Consider the following 24,496-nt stretch of genomic DNA (forward strand, 5'->3'; position numbering starts at 1 on the left):
GGTGCTTATGGTCTCGTAGCTGCAGAGTCTCAGGATTGCATGTCCCTACCTTAGACCCCTTTCTCACGGGCAGTCCAATCAGATCCATCTGTCAGTTTTTCAGGTGCACCTTATCGGACCCTCCACTCTCTTCTATGGAGTGGCAAATGTCAGCGGACACATGTAAACAGACACCTGCCGCCATCCAATCCGGAGGACAGGACCTGTCATCTGCCTGATCAGGGGGGATCCACCGCTGAGTTAGTGGAGGCGCTCCTGACAAAGGGGCTGTAGGGTATTGAAGATGTGCTTGGCCACTGATTCATGTGCCCATTGATGGAGTAGGCCCATGCACTTGTGACTTCAGTCTAAGGATGACTGTTAGGTGCCTTCATGGTATAGAACACCTGATGATTGACCACTGGTAGTTCTCGGTCACTCTGCCCATAGGCTTGGTTTTTCCAGCTGCTCTTTAACCATAAGGCATGTCACTCTACTCTTCATGTACCTATTGTTTATAGCAAGGGTCTCCAAACTATGGCCCTCCAGTTGTTCAGGATCTACAATTCCCATCATGCCTAGTCATGTCTTTGAATGTCAGAGTTTTACAATGCCTCAGGGGATGTGTAGTTCCGCAACAGCTGGAGGGCCATAGTTTGGAGATCCCTGGTTTATAGTAAGACGCGGGTGCACAGAGTAGACCCATTTACATGTGCATTCCAAGCTTAGGATGACTATTGGGTGCAGCTTCAGAGCCCCAGGTTGCCGGTCCCTACCTCACAGTATAGAACACTTGATGACCTGTGAAACTTCTCAGTCACTGTGCCCATAGTTATTTCTGTTGATCTGCGTGCAGTGCTGGGATTACTGAGGCTGCAGGACTGTATGCCATGGCTTTTCTTATGCGCCTGCTTCATGATTATAGTAGGAGCCTGGTATTTATACCCCTTTCACACTGAGCTGCGTTGGCACTAAATCGCCACTAGTTTTAACAGCGCTTTTCAGCTGCTAGCAGGGCGCTTTTAACACCCGCCAGAACCCGAAGAAGGTTAAAAGCGTCCATGTTGCGGCGCTTCCAAAGCACTTTTCAGGCGCGTTGGAAGTGCTGCCTAGTCATTTCAATGGGCAGGGCGTAACCTCCCAAAAGATGCTGCTTGCAGGACTTTTCCTAATGCCCTGCAAGCGCTGCGCCCCAGTGCGAAAAGACATACTGTAATTAATTGAAGGCGGTTTTCGGGTGCTATTTAGAGGCTCAGTGTGAAAGGGGTCTTGGGGTAGTGCCAGCTGAGGCCCAGCATCCTGTGGACCCCCTCCCCAGCTGTGAATGGGCATTGGATGCTTATAGTACTACAGCTTCAGAGCCCCAGTATGTCCATAGACCTATGCAGTCTGAAGCTCTGGATTTCCAGCTGCTGTGACCATAAGGCATGTCACCCTCCCTTTTGCAATGTGCCCATTGACTATAATTGGAGCTGGGTGTTCAGAGTTGGCCCATTTACAATGTTGGGAGGGCTGAGACTGCAGAACTATAAGGCACGGCTTGCCACACAGCCCTGGAAGAACAGATGCCGGCCTCGGGTTGTAGAACACCTGATGACCTATTCCACCCCAGAGCTGCTGTGTAATTGAGAGTGGGCCCGTGGATGACTATTGGGTGCTTTTGGGTCTATAGTTGCAGAGCTCCAGGTTGCTTGCCTCAGTATATAGAACACCCGATGACCTCTAGCACCCCTCAGTCACGGTGCCCTTCAACCTCTCGTTCCGTGTCCAGCTGCTGTGAAATTGTGAGGGATGCCGCACTACTCTGCATAATGTGCCCATGCCTGGTCAGGGTAGTGCCAGCTCAGGCCCAACCACCTGCCACTTCCTGGCTGTGAATGCAAATTGGGTGCTTATAGTTCCACAGCTGTAGAGCCCAAGGATGCCTGTGCTTGCCCCAGGGTATAGAACACCCAGTGACCACTGGCACTCATTGAGCCCATAGTCCTTCCTGTTGATCTGCCTTCAATGTAGTTATGGCTTTGGCTGCAGAACTGCAAGACCTGGCTTGCATCATGTACCCCTTGACTAGTGGATGACCATTGGGTGCTTATAATTCCACAGCAGCAGAGTTCCATGATGCCTGTCCCTGCCTCAGCATTTGGAACACCTGATGACCACTGGCACTCCAAAGTCACTTCATGTACTCATGTTGGGAGCCTGGTATTCAGGGTAGTGCCAGCTGAGACCAAAACATCTGACTCACAAGCTGAGGATGTACATTGGCTTATAGTCTCCGATAGAGCTGCAGTCAGGCCTTTGTGTGTAAAATAATTGTCTGCTCTTTATATGTCCTATATCCCTTGTAATTGCTGTCATTTGATTTTATATCACTAGAAAAAAGGCTTGATTTAAATCATAATTTTTAAAGACCAACTGTCATCCCTGTCCCGCAGAGTGGTCCCTCTTCTGACCCGTTGTTGACTCACCGACAGTCCCATTCACTTTATTGGGACGGCTGGTGATGTGGCAGTGACACAACAAGGTGAGGGACATAGATCTGAAATTACAGTTGCTCTTTAAATGTAAGGACTTATTCTCGCTTGTTATTGGAATCTTTAACCACTTTGATACCAGGCACTTATACACCTTCATGCCCAAGCCAATTTTCAGCGCTGTCGCAATTTGATAATTGTGCGGTCATGCTACATTGTACCCAAACACATTTTTTATCGTTTTGTTCCCACAAATAGCTTTCTTTTGGTGGTATTTTTGATCACCTCTGCATTTTTTTTGTTTTTGTGCAACAAATAAAAAGACAGAAAATTTAGAAAACAAAGTTTATCTTTGTTTCTGTTCGCTTTTTTTGTAATTAAGTACGTTTTTTCAATGACGGGTACTGATATGGCTGCAATGATGGGCATATTTTTTTTATGTGGATGGCCATGGGATACATGCCTGGCCATCCACATGTTGGGGGGGCCTCCTCGGTGGTGCAGTGTGGGCACCCGCGGGGGGCTGCGCCGATAAACAATCGGCGCATACCCCCCTGTCTGTCAGACACGAGTGAGGAAAAGCCAATCGACTACTCTTCCTGTTTACATCGTTATCAGCCGTGATTGGACATGGCTGATCACGTGGTAAAGAGTCTACGACGGAGGCTCTTTACCGCGTGATCAGACATGTCCAATCACGGCTGATCACGATGTAAACAGGAAGAGCAGTCGATTGGCTTTTCCTCACTCATGTCTGACAGACAGGGGGGGTCGGCACGAGAGTGACACACCACCGATCATCGCAATGCGGCTGTTATTCTGCTGGACGTCATGACGTCCAGTCAGGATAACACAACAACCGCCCGGCTGTCATTTTACTATATGGGCTGGGCGGTAAGTGGTTAATATTTGCAAACAAAATTTATTGTTTCCTATTTAGAATAAGCTGTCCGGTTAGGAAAACGGCGATATCGGAACCAATTCAATCATACAGTTTGTAGTGTTCATAGATTTGCAAAACAATAGGATAAAGGCATATTCCTGAACGTTGTTTTAGCTCATGGCTACTGTGAAATTGTGTGAATGCATCAATGCAGTACATGTTATCTCAGCTTGGATTCATTGAATGAGTTTACCAAAAATGTAAATATTACAGAATTTACAGCCTCGTGCTACATAACTAAGCTCCATTTCATGCCGAATAAACAAAATTATTAATGTAACTTAAACTATCTTTAGATTTTTACTCCAAAAGCATTTTTAAATAAAGTTGATTTAAAAATAAAAAAATTGGATTTTATTTTTTATTTATAGATTTTTTTTTTTTTTTTTTTTTTTTAAATCATTGATGATTTTTTTTATCCACCCTGACTGACAGAGGGGAACCAACATGCTTATATCAGATTTACTTGGCAGGGGGTTGAAAGCACCCCTCAAATGCCTGTTTCTAATGCCAATTTGAATAGGGCCTTATGTGCCCATTAACTATAGTAGGAGCTTGGTGTTCATAGTGCCAGCTAAGGCCTTAGCACCAGTGATACTCTAGCTGGCTGAGGATGCTTATTGGTGCTTATGGTTTCAGAACTTTAGATCCCGAGGATGCCTGTCCTTGCCTCAGGATATAGAACACCTGATAAATCTATAGAACCCTCGGCACTGCACCCACAGACCTTCCTGTTGTATTGTGGGGACATTAGAGGCTCCAGCTGCTTTGTAGACTTTAGTAGGAGCTTGGTGTTCTGGGTAGGGCCTTCTTAGGCTCAAACACTTGTGACTTTCTGACTGCTTGAGGATGACCACTTGGTGATTATAGTTCCACAGCTAAGAGGCACAGTTGTCAAGGAATCGATTAAAACTTTTCTGCCATTTATGTTTATCCCTCTTGTATTCTCTGATGTGTTAGGCTCCATTCACATCTATGCGACAACGGCGTACGCGGTGTATTTTGCCGCGAGTGTGAACCTTTTTTTTTTTTTTTTTTTGACAAAGCATTCCCATTGCTGTCAATGGGCGAACGCCAATGTCGCCTGAAAAAAAGGGTCCGGGACTTTTTTTCAGGCGTTCGGCGTCTGAGATGTGAACCATCTCCATAGACAGCAATGGGAATTCTCCCCTCTAGCGGCAGAAGCGTCCGGCGTTTTGTCGCATAGATGTGAATGGAGCCTTAAATCTGGAATATCTGCATTCTGTTCCTCCTGTGTTTGAAATTGGAGGGTTTTGTAGGATAGCATAAATTCTGATATTAGCCGAAAGTGGATAGGATGGAGCAATAGCTTTTTGAGTGTAGAGGATGAAATGGGTACACCCTGCAGTCCAAACTGGGCCTTGGCTGCATGTTGAAGGCATTTAAAGTGACAGGTGCTAGACTCTCCAGACTTTAGAGATGGAATAGCCTTGAGGCTGCATTCACACCTGAGCGTAGGTTGTTTTTTTTCCGGTGTTTTGTCACGCGTATTCATGCTTATTTGCGCGTTTGCATACAGCGTCGTCTGACGTTTTTGTACTTCGACGTTTTTTATTTTAGCTAATAGGAAAAATTATCATCTTTACATCCCTTGTTGCTATGTTGGTAGATTTTTTTTTATCTTCTGCCTGGGTGAAATGTTCTTTAAAGCAACGAAACGCCCGTAGCAAACGCTCGTTGTTGCTTGAATCAAGCGTTTCCATTACTTTCTATGGGAAATGGAAACGCTCAAAAACGCCCAAACCGCCCGATATGCGCGACAAAAAAGGTTCCGGAACTTGTTTGCGCTTCAGTCGTTCGGCGTCGGGCATTTTGGAGTGGAGATGTGAACCATCTCCATAGGGAATAATGTATTTTTTCCCCTCTAGCGTTTTTGAGCGTCGCGCTTCAGGCGACAAAACGCTCAGGTGTGAATGCAGCCTAAAACTTTCCCTGGAGTATGGTTGATATAGTTTAGTCCCACTGAAGAACTTTAGGAACAGTCAATGTAGTCCCTCTGAATACCTGTAGGAACAGTTAGAAATTGTTCAAATTCTGTATTGCGGTTCATGTGGCTGCAAGGTTAGGACAGCCAAGGTTTGGGCAGTAGTGCTGTGGAACCTCAAGACTTGTTTTATGTCTACATTCGCTTCTAGTGGGAACCTGGTCTTCATTGTAAAGCCATCTAATTCTTAAGCAGCTGTGATTTAATGGCTGTGGATGACCATTGACTGCCGTGCCCATGGAAATATAAGGTATGGTTTGCCATACCATCATGTTTTATATGCCCATTGATTTTAGTATGAGCTTGGTAATCATGGTAGCATGGCACTGAGGCTCAAGCACTTGTGGCTCCTCAGCTGTCTGTGCATGACCATGGGACAATTTATCGCTAGAGAACCACGGGTTGTCTTGCATCTTAATGCTGCCAATGATATAAATGCAGGTGTCTGGCCTGTATGTCTTCATGCAGCATGTTGCCAGCTCAACTCCAAGGTGATGGATGTGAACAGAAACTGATCTGTATGTTGGCAGTGACACCCATTGTACCTGTTGGCATCCAGACTACAGTGAGGTTCTGGGGAGCAAGGGCCACTTAAGCGACTTGGTAACTAGTTGCAGACCACAATGAGCGGAGCAGGTGGATGGCAGCCCACTTGTCTCTATAGAGCCCACTCTACTTTTTTTTTTTTTTTTCGCGGATTGAAGGTAGGCGTTTGTAAATGGACACAAGTACATTTACATCTTCCACTCCTTATAGGTGAATGGAAGGTCAGATTTGGTGGGACTGACAGTGTGAAAGGGGCCTAAGGCTGCTTTCACACTGATGCAAGGTTGTTTACCCACCTCACGGGTGCAGCACAGTTCACCTGCGGCATTTTTGCAGGTTAGACTTCTATTTAGAGGTCGACCGATGTATCGGCAGGCCGATATATCTGCCGATTATATCTGCTGATATTTGGCCGTTTTGTAGAAATCGGAATCGGCCGATTTTTCATCCAAATTAGGCCGATATTTAACATGGTCGTTAGCGGTGCCTCGGATCCGGAGCTAGGCCGAAGCCGCGGCCTTTCCTGATGCTGTGACCGCGGCGGCGATCCGCTATCTGCTGACTTTTTTTTTTAGTTGAAGGTAGTCGGCAGCGGGCCTGTAAAAGCCAATCGGCCGACGTCCTCCACTCTGGGGGAAAAAAAAACGTCCCCTGACGTGCTGCGCGCCCTGCCTCTGCCTACAAACCCCAGAATGCAGCGCAAGCCGGCAGTTACCGGCCAGCGCTGCATTCTGGGGCTTGTAGGCAGAGGCAGGGCGCGCAGCAGTCGGGGGACGTTTTCTTACAATGGAGGATGTCGGCAGTGGCAGCCGCCGATTGGCTGTTACTGGCCAGCTCTGCATTCTGGGGATTGTAGGCAGAGGCGGGGCAGCAGCAAGTCAGGGCCAGGGACGAATGGAGTCTTGTGCTAGGCTGGTGGACATTGATGAGTGAATGACATTGGGCTGTACTGTGGTGGGTACTGGTTGGCACTGATGAGGTGATGCACTGGTTGACACTGATGAGGTGATGCACTGGTTGGCACTGATGAGGTGATGCACTGGTTGGCACTGATGAGGTGATGCACTGGTTGGCACTGATGAGGTGATGCACTGGTTGGCATGCGCTGGTGGGCAATGATGGGATGCACTGGTGCATTGGTGGGCATTGATGAGGTGGCACTGATGGGCTGCACTGAGGTGGCACTGGTGGGCACTGATAGGCTGCACTGGTGGGCACTAATGAGGTGGCACAGATGGGCTGCACTGATGTGGCACTGACAGGCTGCACCCCACCTCTCCACCCTAAACAATTCTCTCCTCCCCACCTCTCCACCCTAGGTTTTTTGAGATGAGGGAAAAAAAAACCCGGCCTAAAATAATCGGGCGCAAAAATCGGCAACACATATCGGCCATCGGCTGCCCCGATTTCCAAATATCGGCATCAGCCAGAGAAAAACCCATATCGGTCGACCTCTACTTCTATTATATCCTGTAGGTGTGGTGCACTTTCAGAAAGGACACCAAATTCGCAGGTAATGGAAGTATATAGCTCAGTGCAGGTAACTTGCAGGTGCACTTTTCTGCACCCATGGATCAGTTTGAAAGCAGCCCAGTTACCACTACAGAACAGATATGCCCATATATAAACTGTGATTTTAGTAATAAACTTACCTTTAACGGTATTCTATTCAATTCCATCCCAGAGCAGGAGGTCGCGGGCCACGTCAGAGGGCTCCGAGGGCCACTGGTTGGGCACCCCTGCTGTATAATATAGATAGTAAGAGTGACAATTGGTGAAAGGCTCCCTGATTATCCCTGATTTCTTTGCATGCAGGCCCATGCCTTGCCTGGTGTGTTTTAAACTTAGACGAGCTATGTTGTCAAACAAAGGCATTGACCTTGAACTTGACCGTGTTATTCCAGGACATAAAGACTGAAGAATGCACAACATGTAAAATTGCAAGTGTTAAGCTGGGCTTACACTAGTAGATTTGTATGAGCATTCATCTGGAAAGTCTCAATACAATAGATATGACAAATGTTCGCAAGTATTTAATAAAACAAAAAAAAAGTTTAACATTTGATTTTGGAGTGAATTAACTTCTTTGAACAAAAACCAAATACACATAAAAATTCATTTGTTAGCGATTTTTTTTCATCCTGGTAGCAAGCAAAGGTCGATTTGACCCCACTTGTGATTAGAAAATTAGAACGAATGTTCTCAAAATTACAGCTTTTCAATGATATTCTACCAGGGTGGATTTGGTTTGACTACTTTGCGCCGGAAGTACGCGATGGACTTTAAGGCTCCATTCACACCTCCGCGACAAGATACGCCGCGTACGCAGCGTATTTTGCCGCGAGTGTGTAACATTTTTTTTTTTTTTTTTACAAAGCCTTGCCATTGCTTTGTATGGCCGAACGCCAATGCCGCCTGAAAAAAGGGTCCGGGACTTTTTTTCGGGCGGCAGGCGTACGATGTCTATGAGATGTGAACAATCTCCATAGACAGCAATGGGAATTCTCCCCTCTAGCGGCACAAGCGTCGGGCATTTTGTCGCCTAGATGTGAATGGGCTCTAAGTGGTGATATCTGCAGCTACAGGCATCATCCAGATATCATTTTTTTCCACTGGCGATTCTGTGCACCATAGGAACAATCATAGCAGCTTGATCATTCTTACAGGCGGCAGACACCAACCCCCCTGCCCTCCAGTGCTTCTCTGGCCTCGCCCGTGTGATCGGCAAGCCAGAGAATGAATCGTTCGCCGCCAGAAGTTGGCCGTAGCGATTGTCCCCCATTCATCTCTATGACCCTCGGAAGCCTGAGTGTGACGTTATGACATCACATCCGGGCCTTGCGGATGTAAAACAGCCATAAAGAGGACCTGCCACGCACTATTCTTATTGCAAGGGATGTTTACATTGCTTGTTATAGGAATAAAAGTGATCAATTTTTTTTTTAAGAGAAAGTGTAAAACATTTATTAAAAGCTCCCCATCCCCACGCGCTCATGCACTGAAGCGAATGCAAGTCGCGCACGCATATGTAGACGATGTTCTAACGAATGCGACGATACCCCACGTGTGATTTGAACGAGAGCAACAATTATAGCCCAAGACCTCTTCTGTGACTAAACAGGTAACCTGTAAAAAAAATTTAAATTTAAAGCGTTGCCTATGGAGTTTTTTAGTACCAATGTTTAGCGCCATTTCACGTGTGTGTGAAATTTTAATGCGTGACATCATGTTGGGTATCCATTTACTTGGGGTATCATATTTCACATTATGAAATAACTTGGGCTAACTTTACTGTTTGTTTTTTATTAAACACCCCCCCCCCCCTCCCCAAAAAGTGTGGCATAAAAAGTTGCAATGAACACCACTTCATTCCCTAGGGTCTCTGCTAAAAAACATATATAATGTTTGGGGGTTCTGAATAATTTTCGATAAAAAAAGATGATGATTTTTGATGTAGGAGTGAATTGCTAGAATTGTCCCGGATGGGATGTGGTTAAATCACGCTTAAAAGCAGATTTCCACCCAAAAGTGGAACTTCCGCTTTAAAGGAGTTGTAAAGGGAAAAAAAAAATTCACCTTAATGCAGTCTATGCATTAAGGTGAAAAAACATCTGATAACGCCCCCCCCCCCCCCCCCGAGCCCCGTTTTACTTGCCTAACCCCTGAAGTCCCGCGCTCGGTCCCGAGATCCTCTTCGCTGCTCAGCCTGGCCACTGATTGGCTAGGGTGAATGGATTGAGAGCAGCGCAGCCATTGTCTGGCGCTGCTGTCAATCACATCCAGTGATGCAGCGCGCTGAGGGGCGGGGCCAAGTGATAACGTGAGCGGCTATGGTCGCTCGCTGTATCACAGGAGCGCGCCTGCAAGGACTCATCACCATGAGAGCTCTCTCGCATGCAGGTGATGAGTTCTTGCGGGGAGGACCAGAGACAGCCGCCGAGTGACCCCAGAAGATGTGGATCGGGGGCCACTCTGTGCAAAACGAACTGCACAGTGGAGGTAAGTATAACATGTTTGTTATTTTAAAGAAAACATTTTCTTTCCTTTTTAGTAACCCTTTTTAAGCACTCGTCGCCCCCTTACATTTGTCATGTAATTTTTTTGGGGGGGAGGAGTGGGTGCTTAGCTTTGAGTGGGACCTCCTCTCCCACTTCGACTTTTGGCCGCCTAGGCGGCGACTCCTCTCGCCCCTAGGCGGCCCCTACCGCTCGTCAATCTTCTGCAACACGTCACAGGTCTGCCTGTCTACTCGGAAAGCGCAGCGCAACACTTTTTGTGGCTTCTGACTTTAATTAAACGAAAAGAATCCTGCAACTCCGCTTTAAATCACTAGTAAAAAAGGCTTAATTTAAGGTGGATGTAAACCCAATTTGTGATATTTGAGCTGAGCACATATATCTGCAGTATTTTATCTCTCTTCAAAGAGCTTTCTCCTGAACCGTTCCTCTGTTATCAGCCTGATAACTCCTGACAAATTCTGACACATCAGATAAAAGCAGCCTGAAATTTCTGTCAGGGGAGGCTGCTAAAATAGATTAACAGGGAGCTTGCCCTATTACAAAACACCTCTGAGAGTCTCTGCCTATGATGAGAGGGGGTGTGTTCCTTTCCTCCAATCAGCAATTTTAGCTATCTTGGCTGTATGCCCAGACATTACACTCTGTGTTAAACAGGTAGAGACAATTTCCTAACGCAATATGAACTTTCTAAACAGTATATAAATGTGAAGACAGCAGATATAGATGTAAAACCTATGTAGGGAGATTTGTTTCATCTCAGTGTATCATCTGAGGCTGTTCACTTCACTGGGAGTATGGAGGGTTTACATCCACTTGATTTTAAATCATAATTTTTAAAGAGCAACTGTCACCTCTGTCCCACAGCAGCTCCTCCTCTGGCCTGCTGTTGACTCTCCGACAGCCCCATTCACAATGGGACGGCTGGTGATGTGGCAGTGATAACAAAGTTAAGGACATGGCAGTAGCAGGTGAGTGGATGCCCGCCAACAGGCACTGCCATGATGGATCTGAAATGACAGGTGCTCTTTAAATGTAAGGACACATTCTTGCTGGTAGTTAGAATCTTTAAAGCGAAGTTCCACCCAAAAGTGGAACTTCCGCTTTAAGTACTCCTCGCCACCTGGCATGTAATTTTTTTTGGGGGGGGGAGTGAGTGGGTACTTTTGATGGCGGCTTCCTGTCCCACGGGCCGCCTAGACAACTCCTCCTCTCCTCCTAGGCGGCCCTTCCCTCTCCAATCTTCTGGGACACATGATGGGTCCCAGAAGATTGCCTGTTCACTGAGAATGTGCAGTGCGTGCCCGGCTGTGAAGCTGAAAGCTGTTACGGCCAGGTGCCCACAGTGGCTATGATGGCTCCGGCAGAGAGGAAAAGAGCGACACTCAGGGCGGCAGCATTGCTGGACCGTGGGGCAGGTAAGTTTCTGTTTAAGGTCAGTAGCTAAACTTTTTGTAGCTGCTGACTTTTAGTAAACAAAAAAGCCTGAAACTCCACTTTAATATTTGCAAACAAAATTAAAGTTTCTTATTTGGAATAATAAGCTGTCAGGTTAACATTTGCAAAACAATGGGATAAAGGAATATTATTGAACGTTGTTTTATCTCATGGTTACTGTGAAATTGTGTGAATGCATCAATGCAGTGCATGTTATCTCAGCTTGCAGAGCTTGGTTTACCAAAAATGTAAATGTTACAGAATATACAGCCTCCTTCTACACGAGCTCCATTTCATGCTGAATAAACTAAATTATTAATGTATCTTAAAGTGGAGTTCCACCCATAAATATAACATTACATCAGTAGTTTTAAAAAAATGTCATTAGTCCTTGACAAATTTTTTTTTTTTTTTTTTTTTTTTTAGATGCCTTAAAAGTGTTGTTGCTAGGCAGAATAGTTAATCTTCCCACTTCCTGCACCTAGGTGCTTAATGCTTCCTAACCTACACCGCACAGACTCCTGGGAATGTAGTGGGTGTAACTTTCCAGGAGTCTGTGCACTCCCCAGTCTCAAAGAATCATGTGACTTGGACAGCACAGGTGCTGAAACCTGATCTGACACTGCTTGTACAACACTGAGCATGTGCGAGATCTGCAAGGCTGAAATCCAGGAAGTCATACAGCCTGGCTTCATGATGCCCACACTTAAGATGGCCCCAGTCAATTTCTATTTTATAAAGTGTCTAAATGCTGTAACAACCTAACAAAACGGACCTTGGTTTACAGACTAACTTTACTAGAATACATTAAGCTTGTGTATTACAGGGGTATTTATATTTAAAAAGTGAAATTGTGGCCGGAACTCCGCTTTAAATGGAAGCCTATCTTTAGATAGATTTTTACTCCAAAAGCCTTTTATTAAAATAAATGTAATAAAAATTATTCTTTTGTTTTGTTTAAAAATAAAATAAAAATCATTTATATCCACCCTGCCTTGTTTACATGGTGTCAGCTTGGATCAGAGAGCGGTGTGTGTATCGCAAACCATTTGCAGAGCTTTCTGTGAGCTTTATTTAAGCAGTAGTAAAGTTCTTGAATAAAGTGGGGAAAAAAAAGCTCCTTTCGTGTCATGCAGATGGGCAAGCGGAGCCCAGGATACATATCGTGGGTGTTGTTTACTGGGGTGTGGAAGATTTTGGGTGACAGTACAGCCACCTGAATAATTCCATCAGGCAAGTAATCGGGTCTAGATGTTAAAAAAAAAAAAAGACACGGAGCTTGGAACTGCATGTCCTGAGCGTCGGGCGATAGGAATTGTGCATCCCTGAGTAGAGGAGATTTTACATCTGTGCACAGCTGAAGGGAAGGCTGGATTTCAGTTATAATAATGGCATCTCATCTGCTTTGGCGTTATTTTAGTGAAGGTTAAAGGTAAAGTGGAGCTCCACCCTAAAGTGGAACTTCCGCTCATCGGATTCCCCCCCCCCCCCCCCTGGTGCCACAGTTGGCACCTTTCAGGGGTTTGGGGGGTGCAGATACAGGTATTTGCACCCACTTCCGGCATAGACTCTGCAGGTAGTGCTTCGGGTCCCGTCTCCCCCCATCCCCCACCCCATGTTGTGTTCTGGGAAACACACGGCTCCCAGAACACAGCGGGGAAAAGTGAGGACGGTGCTCACAGTGATCATATGGTACAGACAGGGCCAATCACAGCTAACCACAATGAAAATCTATTGGATTCAGTAAAAGGGTTGCTTATAAGGGCCCTTTCACACGGGGCGGATCAGTAATGATCCGCCTCCGTGTGTCCGTAAGCTCAGCGGGGATCCTCCGTATATCCCCGCAGAGCCGGCGGCTGACAGGGCGGTCCCCGCACACTGTGCAGGGACCGCCCTGTCTTTTCTCCGCTCTCCCCTATGGGGGGATCGGATGAACAAGGACCGTGTGTCCGTGTTCATCCGATCCGCAGACGGAAGAAAAAAAATAGGACATTCTTCCGTCTGCAAAATCGGATCTTTGCGGAGGCGGGTGATGTTTATCCGCTGACACCAGCAATCAGATAGGGACCAATGTATGTCCCTTTTTCATCCGCAAACGGATGGATGAAAAAGCGGACATACGGTCCACACGTCTGAAAGGGCCCTTACTGTGAAATTCACTTGTAGAAGCAATTATGTAACACTGTATTGTAACGATCACTGGTAAAACTTTATTGCTCTGGTCAGTGTGTTTAAAAATAAAATGTTAAAGAAAAAAACTTTTTAATTACAATTTTGTTGTTTTACATAAGGTCACGAGTCAGTGTTCATGATCACCACCACACCAGTCACATGATGAATGCTGTACTGTATGGGTGACAGTATATACATAAAAAAAAAAAACCTCTTACTAAATACCTTGGACTGTCTACTTTGCAAAAAGGGGTAATTTGGGGGGGGGGTATTTGAACTGTCCTGCCATTTTTAGGCCTCAAGAAATGAGATGGAAATTCAATGGACTCTAGAACTTTCTTGCAGACTAAACGTCATGCACCGATTTGGGTTATTTTCACCAAAGAAATGTAGCAGAATACATTTTGGCCTAAATTTTATGAAAGATTTATTAACATTTTTGTTGCATTTTTTTTTTTTCATTTAGCATAAAGTAAATCTAGTGGTGATTTAAATACCACCAAAAGAAAGTTATGTTGGTTGAAAAAAAAATGGTTAAAAATGTAATATGGGTTCAGTGTTGCATGACTGCGCAATTGTCATTCAAAGTGTGATGGCACCGATACCTGAAATGGGCCTGGTATTGAAGTGGTTGAATCCGTAGAACATTATATATTTTCGCAAAGCAGAAGCCCTGTAGAATAAAAAGGTGATGGTTGCAAATTTTTATGTCACATATTTGCGCAACTGTTATAAATGCAAATTTTAAGGGAAAAAAATAAAATAAAATACATTTTAGTGCAAAAACGTATGATGAGTAAATTGATATCTGACATCCCAGGTCTTCAAATTACGCGCTCCCATGATATCGCAAAAAACGATGGTGCCCAAAAATCACCATAGGCGATGCTTTAAAAGCCCTTACAGCTCATCAGTTTAGCGTTAACTAGGAGCTCTTGTGCTAGAATTATTCTTGCTATGATGTTTGCGACAATATGTTGCACGTGTGGTGCGACCGTGGTTTATCTATGCATGCGCACCTTCAGTTTTGCATCTGCCCATGTGTGTGTGGCAATGGGGGTTATGGAATTTTTAAAACACTTTAATATATATTTTTTTAAAAACTTATTTTTTTTTTATTGATTGCCATCACAAGGAGGTTAATACACCCCTGTGTGATAACATTGGACAGGCGACAGGTACTCTTTATGGAGTTATAAGGGGTCTAATAGATCCCAATGTCTCCCTTTCCTTCACACCATGTAACCCAAGTGCACATTGGCTTGGTTAGATGTGTCCCCTGTGGCTGTACTAGCCAGGAGATGGTGCATCTGAAACCAGGACGTTGCGTTCTGGTTTTTATGGTTTACATGCGAGATCGAGGCATGTATTTGCCTCAGTCTTACGATGCTCTCCACCCCCTTGCTGGTGGTTGTTTTTTACCTTGTTCTGCTAACAGCGGGAGAACTCGGGAACCACAGGAGGAGGGGGGACACCACGCTGCCGGCTCTGTGGTGGAGCTGCCGCATCCCTTTCATGCTGGGAGACAACTAAACAAAACCTGCACAAGCTGACGGCGGCGACTGCAGTGTGTGAGACCCAGTTGTCTACAGTTTTAAATGAATTGTATGAGTCGGTCCTCTAACTGCATCTTGTCGCTAAATTCTGTTGTGATAGATCCAATCTGTGAGATGAGCTCTAGTTTGGTTCTGTCATTTTTATCTTTTTATCCTTGGGTACTTTCTTTTGACTGACTCTTGAAGTTGCAGAAAAATGCTGGTTCTTATGGTCTATGGCTCAGGCACAGCCCTTCATTTGAGATTGCTGCATGTTCATATGTGACCATTAACCACTTAAGGACCGCCGCACGACTATATACGTTGACAGAATGGCATGGCTGGGCACATGGACGTATATCTACGTCCTCTTTAAGAGCCCAGCCATGGGTCGCGAGCACGCTTCTGGCGGCACGCTCAGAACCCGGTCCGAAGCTCCGTGACCACGGGACCCAATCGCCGCCGGCGATCGGGTCACAGGGGCTGAAGAACGGGGAGAGGTGAGTGTAAACAAACCTTCCCCGTTCTTCTCTGTGGCAGTGATCATCTGTTCCCTGATATAGGGAACGACGATCAGTGACGTCACACATCCAGCCACGCCCCCCTACAGTAAGAAACACACATTAGGTCACACTTAAACCCTACAGCGCCCCCTAGTGGTTAACCCCTTCACTGGCATTGTAATTTTCACAGAAATTAGTGCGTTTTTATAGCACTTTTTGCTGTGAAAATGACAATGGTCCCAAAAATGTGTCAAGTGTTCGATGTGTCCGCCATAATGTCGCAGTCACGAAAAAAATCACTGATTGCTGCCATTAGTAGTAAAAAAAATAAAAATATTAATACAAATGCCATAAAACTACCCCCTATTTTGTAAACGCTATAAAAAAAATATTTTTTTTACCAAAAATAGGTAGAATATGTATCGTCCTAAACTGATAAAAAAATGTTTTTTTTTATATCTTCGGGGATATTTATTATAGCAAAAAGTAAAAAATTATGATTTTTTTTCAAAGTTGTCGCTCTATTTTTGTTTATAGCGCAAAAAATAAAAAAAGGCAGAGGTGATCAAATACCACCAAAAGAAAGCTCTATTTGTAGGAAAAAAAGGACGCCAATTTTGTTTGGAAACCACGTTGCACGATCGCACAATTGTTCGTTAAAGCGACGCAGTGCCAAATCGCAAAAAGGGGCAAGGTCCTTAACCTGCATAATGGTCCGGGTCTTAACTGGTTAAAGAGTGTTGCCCAGAACAGAATTCCTTTACAAGTTGCTGCTGATCTACTTGATAGGAGTAAAATAAAACTGATCTGAATAAGAGGAACGCTACCTTGTGATGAGCTAATACATCATTGCCACAAACAATAGGAAAACACAATAATTCCGATAACCATATTGGTGTTAAAATCAATAATCCATTGAAGATTCAAGTATATAAAGTTCACGAATTTCAAAACTTTGCAGTGCAGCTTCTAAATTATTCTATATGCGCAATATAAAGTGCCAAGTGCAGAAAAGATAATCTGTGCCGTCCGTGCCCCCCTTTGTGTGCCCTCTCACTCACCAGAAATCCAAGACTCCCATGACAGAAGTCACAAGCGCTTGGGAGGATGGCTGGCTTCTGTGGTTCCACGTGCTGTTTCACCCGAGCCCAACCATCCTCCCAAGAGCTTGCAACTTCTGTCATGGGAGTCTTGGATTTCCGGTGAGTGAGAGGGCACACGAAGGGGGGCACGGACGGCACAGATTATCTTTTCAGCACTTGGCACTTTATATTGCGCATATAGAAACATTTAGAAGCTGCACTGCAAAGTTTTTAAGTTCGTGAACTTTATATACTTGAATCTTCAATGGACTATTAATGATTTAACACTTTTATATGGTTATTGGAATTATTGTTTTTTCCCATTATTGTGTGTGCTAATGATAGATTAGTTTATCACGAGGTAGCGCTCTTATTCTGATGACACATTTAAAGGCACATGCACTTTGAGAGCAGCAACCCTATATATAGTATTCACATTTTAATTTAATGTAGATTTTTTTTTTCCCCCACAAAGCCACTTATCCATTAGGGCAGGAATATATAGGTGTGTGTATACACATCTATATACTTATCCATCAGTAAAATAAAACTGTTGGCCTCAGTATAGAACAACATAAGTTAATGTTTGAGAAACGCTGATCAAATATGGCTTGCTGTTGCTGGTATATCGGTATTAAAGGGGTTGTAAAGGTTTTTTTTTTTTTCTTTTCTAAATCGGTTCCTTTCAAGCTAGTGCATTGTTGGTTCCCTTACCTTTTTCTTTGATTTTCCTTCTAAATGTTTTTTTTTCTTTGTCTGAATTTCTCACTTCCTGTTTCTCCTCAGTAAGCTTGGCCCAATCATCCGAGCCATTCTGGCTGGGGGTTAGTCAGTGTGCTCCCCCCCCCTCCCTTGGGACTACATTTCTGTGTTCGCAGCATCCCCCTACATGGATATAGTCCAGTCCCAAGGAAGGGGGCGAGGACACTGACTAACCCCCAGCCAGAATGGCTCGGATGATGGGGGCAAGCTTACGGAGGAGAAACAGGAAGTGAGAAATTCAGACAAAGAAAAAAAACATTTGGAAGGGAAATGGAAGGAAAAGGTAAGTGAACCAACAATGCACTAGCTTAAAGGAACCCATTTAGAAAATAAAAAACAAACCTTTACAACCCCTTTAAGTGGGCTTTAACTTCACCATTGCAGCACTGTTTCATTGATAGTAGGAGATTAAAGTGGTAGTAAACTGCTGGCTTTAAAAAACAAAAAAAAACATACAATGTCATAATGTGCTAGTATGCATCACATGCTAGCATATTATTTGGAACGATGCCCTCCAGGGGTGAACTGTCACTGACCTGCTTACCCGGCACAATGCCGGGACGTGTGATGTCCATCATAGGAGCCAAGCCGTTCCAGGAGGCGGGATTTAGTGTGACACTGGACGTGCCGGGTAGGTGGGAGATCCCCCAGGGCCCACTCAGCCCTCTTCTCCTGATGCCTGGGGCTGGAACACTGCTTTATGATCAGGCTGCATTGATGGGCACAGCTAGGCTGAGCTGATGGGATGGTGCTGGGCACTGATGATGAGGCTGGGTTGATGGGCACTGATCAGGCTGCATTGATGGCTGGGCACTGCTGAGCCAGGCAGCAACCAGCAAGTGAGCCAACCCCCCCCCCCCCCCCCCCCCCCCAAAATGATGGCAGACTTGCCCTGGACTGACTTTAAAATGAATTTACCTTCGTACCTGGATAGAGGGCTCATGAATGTAGTCCTAATCTTTCCACTTGTAGTACTGGCTGATCATACATTTAAGCAAAGGAAAAGGGTGATGTTTTAACAGAGGTGAATAGCTCTTATAGGAAGGAAGGTGTTGCCAAAAACAAGCAGCTGAAACACTGTGACATCAGTGATAATTTCTAGGTGTGGTGAGCAAGCAGCCTTTCTGTGAGCCAATAGTTATCTGGTATAGTGTCTACTTACAGTGGAACTTCACTCACCCAATTAACATGCATTAGTAAATAGGAAAGTGTATCATATTTACTTGTTTTTAAACTTTTTTATTTGTTTGTTTTTTTTGTTTGTTTTTTTTACATTTCTTCAGTTACTTCATAACTTCATGTCTAGGCAAACGATGTCATATTCCCCAACAGTCTACAGAAGGAGAGGAGTTGTATGTGTATTTTTTTATTTTATCTTTAGAATCGCTTTTAAAGTGTGTCAAGCTTAACAACTTATTTGCTTATATTTTGTCTTTTTAAAATATTGAAGTGAGCTCTGGAAGCTGTGTCTGAAAAGTCAGTTAGTGAACAAAGGGCTCTTCACCATTATTGCCTGCAGTCCCGGAGCAGCTAATCTTTTCCCATTACTATTGTGCCATGCCTTGTTCTACAATGTCTTTTACCAGCGGGCCAAAGAAAAAAAACTGACCCGATTCCCTCTTCCACACCTTTGAGGTGAATGAGGGAATCCTCCCTGCTGAGCTATTGTATTCTGACAGCAGGGAGGCTTCCTTGCTGTCCTAATACACTGACCGTGTTGCTGGCTAGAACCGGCGGCACCGATTGAGCAGGGAAAATGCAACAGGGCGGTTGTACTATCGATAGACTTCTTTTGTACAACCACCCTGCCCATACATGTATCAAAATTTGGCCAGTCCCGGCTGAACTGGTCGAATTTTTAATCCATGTGGAGGTGGCCATCTTAATTTAGAGGCAGGGTTCTTGCTTCCTCTTGTTGGAGCCTCCAGCAAGAACCGTGCTACCCAGTGTTCATTTTGGCAGCAAATTTCGATTTTAGTTTTAATCTTAGGACTGAAATGGCATTTTAGTCTTCAATTGTTTTAGTCGTGTTTAGTCGACTAAATTTCCAGTATGTTTTAATCGACTAAAATCACCAGTACATTTTAGTCGACTAAAACTAATTTTAGTAGTCTAAAATCTAATGGGTGTAATTAATTTGTAATGCGTTGGTAACATTTCTCTACAATTTCTAAACTCATTGTATACTGCTGGAGTGAAAAATCGAATGTTATCTATGGTATTATGTTATGAACATGCACTACAGACCCGTGTTAATTTTGAAATTTCGTTTTAGTCTTAACTGAAATGCCATTTTAGTTTTTAGTCATATTTTAATCATCTCAATTGTTTTAGTCAACAAAAATAGTATTCATTTAGTCGACTTAAATGTTTTAATCAACTAAATTAAACACTGGTGCTATCACCATATCTCTTTCCAAATCTCATGAGACTGAGGCTGTAGGTACCTCGCATGCCAATAAGTACACTTCTGTTTAAGGAGAAATTGGACAAAAGGTAAAACATTTTTTGTAGTGAAAATCCATATGCAGTAATGTGCATTTGCATGCATTTTTATGCATGTTGTGTTGCATTTATTTTGCAACTACCAGTGCTGTTTACAGTTGGTAGATGCGATTTTTTTAAATGCGCTATGTTAGCTGGAATACATTTGTTCAGCTGTTGATGCACTTTCAGGTAGAAGTGATTAAATGGCAGCCCTAAAGCTGCCCGATCACCTCTGCAACATGCTAAAGGGTACCGCCCCTGCCATTTATCCTGGGCACTACTGATCTCCCCTATGATGAATAAACACGGAAGTAACAAGTAAGAGACTTTAACTGAGGCACCTGTGGACAAACTTTTCCATCCCTGAGTCTATAGCCTAAAAAGGGGGCAGTTTGGGACTTTAGATGAGGCATGTATAGCATAGGAAAAATAGTATAAAAATTATACTTGTTGTATTACATCACTTCTGGGTTTGGCTGGGGAAAAAGCTAATGGAGCACAATCTATTCCTTATTTTAAGTGGAAGGCGGGGGGAGACGTGAAGGGGGCCCCCTATGTGATGGCAAAATTTTGTTTAAAACATTTTTTTTTTTTTTTTAAGTCCCCTGCCCCCCACATTCTGGGTTGCTGCTCTCTCTTATCCACGTTTGTAGGACTGCAACCTGGTCTTAAGTTAACGGTTTGGTCAGTAGGGCTTGCAAGGTGGCTTTGTAGTGGAGATTTACTCTAATTTGTTTTAGATGTATTGGCCTTGTTGTGCCCCTAAAATGAATTTCCCCAAAGGATTAGTTCATTTTAGCTGTGAGTTTGCTTTGAAACCTTTAATGTTCTGTTTGGGCAGTTGTTTGCATCAGTGATTTAGGGTTTTCCAAGTAGTCATGAATCTGTGTCCTGGGATGTCTGATTATGGTGACTCTAAAAAATATCCAGTATTTTTTATGTCTCCTTTGTACTGTCCCAAGTGAGCAATATTTAATCTCTATCTATCATTTTTTTATGTAGTATCATGCATTTAAATATAAAATTATTGCCGGACGTTATTGGTACCTTTAGCGCAAGAAAAGCTCAATAATGATGTATCCCTTTAAATTCTATGTATGTCTTCACACTGGTCTGTTGCGCTTCTGTTGTGGTTTTAAAAATCTTGCTTACTGCATTTTTGGCAGTTAAAAAAAAAAAATAGTTTACCAGAATCGCATGTCCCTCTTGAAATACATTGATAACGCAGCAAGAACGCATCAATATCCCACCTGTTGTTTTTAATTTGGTTTTCGAGTCACGTGACCTATGTGATAAAACCGGCAAAAGCACAGTAACATTATAGCAAAATCCTGTGCGGTTTCGGTGCCATTATCTGCACCTTTTTTTTCCCTCATCGACAACATGCCAACACCATTTTCGGTCAAAATTTTGGTGCATCTCTACACGATTCACACAACTTTATCCCAAGATTTTATTAAATCCAGTTAGCAGAGTGTATGACTCTTGATTTGAAGAAGTTTATAACTAGACCTCATTGTGTAAATCTTTAGTACCCTTGGCCAGTATGTCACCAAGGCTTGCTGTAGGAAACCTAGGTGTTGGGGGAGGCCCTCAATTTCACCTCAAGCTCCTTACAGGCTTCCTACTTTACTGATATGGAACACATATGCAGATCAGGCGCTCTGTTTGCTGCATAATTATTCCAGGTCATTGACTAAAAGTATAGACATCAAAACGGCTTAAAGGCAAGACACCTGGCATTTCCATAAAGTGGTCGTCAACATTTTCTCTCGGGACAAGTCTTTTAAAAACTGTTTATTGATTAAAATAAAGTCTTATGTTTCTAACCATTTTAAACCTTTTTTTTTTTTTCCTACAGACAGAGGATTTGTCATCTGTGCAGTTATCAGGGGGGCCAAATAGATGGGAAGTTTTAACTCCAGCTCAAGCTGCTTTAAAAGATGAAGCGGGAAATATTGTTCAGCTCCCAAGTGGTGCTACAGTAACTTCAAGTGGACAGTATGTGTTACAGACGCTTCAAAATCAACATTTGTTTTCTGTAGCCGGGTCAGACACCGCTAATGGAACACTGTCTAATGTTCAATATCAAGTCATACCACAGATTCAGACATCTGATGGTCAGCAAGTTCAACTTGGCTTTGCCACGTCTAATGATAATGGTGGATTAGACCAAGAATCTGGTCAGATTCAGATTATTCCTGGAAACCATTCTGCTAACCTTTTGTCATCAAGTCCAAATATACTAACACAAGGTGGTCAACTTCAGCAGATTCAATATGGAGGCCAAACACAAGTTGTTACTAATGTCCCACTTGGCTTGCCTGGTAACATCACCTTTGTCCCCATTAACAGTGTTGACCTAGATTCATTGGGTCTGTCTGGTGGCTCTGAAGGCATGACTGGCATTACAGCTGATGGACACTTGATAAGTGCAGGGCAAGCTATGGACAGCTCTGATAATTCTGAAAGGACTGCAGATCAAGAGCATGTTTCTCCTGATGCTGGTGATACAAACTCTGAAACGGATATGTTTGTGCCAACTTCTTCGTCATCTCAGCTTCCTGTTACCATAGACAGCTCAGGAATGCTGCAGCAGAGTGCAAATAATATGAGTGACAGTCCATCTGGGCATGTGCAAACAACTGATCTTCAGGGAAACTACATCCAGAGTACTATGTCTGATGAGCAGAATATTCAGGGCTCCACATCGCAACAAATGGTACAGCACATCCAACTTCAAGATGGCCAGCAGCAGACCAGTGAAGCCCAGCTTGTTCAGAGTATAGCACAGCAGGCATTGCAAGCAGTGCAGGCTGGGGGTCAAGCCATATCATCACAAGCTCTGCAAAACCTTCAGTTGCAGCTTAACCCTGGAACTTTCCTTATTCAAGCCCAAACAGTGACTCCTTCTGGTCAGATTGCCTGGCAGACATTTCAAGTTCAAGGAGTTCAGAACTTGCAAAACTTACAGATTCAGAATTCGTCTCCTCAACAAATAACTTTGACGCCTGTGCAGACACTTACACTTGGCCAAGTTGGTGGAGGAGGTAATCCAGTTAGTTTAAGTTCTGGGCAGTTGCCAAACCTGCAGACTGTTACAGTAAACTCTGTTGATGCTGTAGGTATTCATTTGCAGCACGGGGATCACTCTGACAGCCCGACAGGTATGTCTCATTGTTCGTCGCTCAACATTTGAGCACTGATGAGTAACATTGGTCTGCATTTTTTTGGGTGAAATATATTCATATTGGGTACAGTTTTTCTTGTTGCCTTGAGCTAAGTGTAGATTTATGCTATAAACTAAGTTTTAAAAAATACATGCCCACATGGAAAGGATTAAATTAAAGGGGTTGTAAAGGTTTGTCTTTTATTTTCTAAATAGGTTCCTTTAAGCTAGTGCATTGTTGGTTCACTTACCTTTTCCTTCAATTTCCCTTCTAAATGTTTTTTTTTCATTGTTTGAATTTCTCACTTCCTGTTTCTCCTCAGTAAGCTTTCCACCGTCATCCGAGCGGTGGAAAGTCTGTTAGAACAGCTTACTGAACACTTTACTGAGGAGGAACAGGAAGTGAGAAATTCAGACAAAGAAAAAACACATTTAGAAGGGAAATGGAAGTAAAAGGTAAGTGAACCAACAATGCATTAGCTTAAAGTAACCTATTTAGAAAATAAAAAACAAACCTTTACAACCCCTTTAACCACTTAAGGACCGCCTCCTGCAGATATACGTTGGCAGAATGGCACAGGTGGGCACAAGCACGTACCTGTACGTCCTCTTTAAGTGCCCAGCCGTGGGTCGCGGGCGTGCGCCCATGACCCGGTCCGAAGCTCCGCACACCTGATCGCCGCTGGAGTCCTGCGATCGGTCCCCAGAGCTGAAGAACGGGGAGAGGTGTGTGTGTAAACACAGCTTCCCCGTTCTTCACTGTGGCGCTGTCATTGATCGTGTGTTTCCTGATATAGGGAAACACGATCAATGATGTCACACGTCCAGCCCCGCCCCCCTACAGTTAGAAACACAGATGAGGTCACACTTAACCCCTTCAGCGCCCCCTAGTGGTTAACTCCCAAACTGCAATTGTCATTTTCACAGTAAACAATGCATTTTTAATGCATTTTTTGCTGTGAAAATGACAATGGTCCCAAAAATTGGCCGATGTGTCCGCCATAATGTCGCAGTCGCAAAAAAAAAATCACTGATCGCTGCAATTAGTAGTAAATTTTTTTTTTTTATAAAAATGCAATAAAACTATCCCCTATTTTGTAAACGCTATAAATTTTGCGCAAACCAATCGATAAAGGCTTATTGCGATTTTTCTTTACCAAAAATAGGTAGAATACGTATCGGCCTAAACTGAGGAAAACTCTTTTTTTTTTTAATATACTTTTTGGGGGATATTTATTGTAGCAAAAAGTTAAAAATATTGCATTTTTTTCAAATGTCGCTCTATTTTTGTTTATAGCGCAAACAATAAAAACCGCAGAGGTGATCAAATACCACCAAAAGAAAGCTCTATTTGTGGGGAAAAAAGGACGCCAATTTTGTTTGGGA

General features: G+C 43.8%; 1 protein-coding gene across 5 annotated transcripts in view; it reads left to right on the plus strand.

Annotated features, from left to right (window-relative positions):
* SP3 (Sp3 transcription factor) overlaps positions 1-24,496 on the plus strand; it is a 49,211-nt gene that overhangs the window by 2,627 nt on the left and 22,088 nt on the right. For 3 of the 5 annotated variants that reach the window (XM_040357725.1, XM_040357729.1, XM_040357728.1), the window contains 2 exons: positions 18,738-18,806; positions 21,803-23,108. In XM_040357725.1, the coding sequence (XP_040213659.1) occupies positions 18,738-18,806; positions 21,803-23,108 (1,375 nt within the window). The remainder of the gene's footprint in view (positions 1-18,737; positions 18,807-21,802; positions 23,109-24,496) is intronic. The other 2 variants (XM_040357727.1, XM_040357726.1) reach the window with 2 other exon arrangements.

The sequence above is a fragment of the Rana temporaria genome, chromosome 6 (assembly GCF_905171775.1).
Source record: "Rana temporaria chromosome 6, aRanTem1.1, whole genome shotgun sequence".
In the NCBI taxonomy this organism is placed as follows: Eukaryota; Metazoa; Chordata; class Amphibia; order Anura; family Ranidae; genus Rana; species Rana temporaria.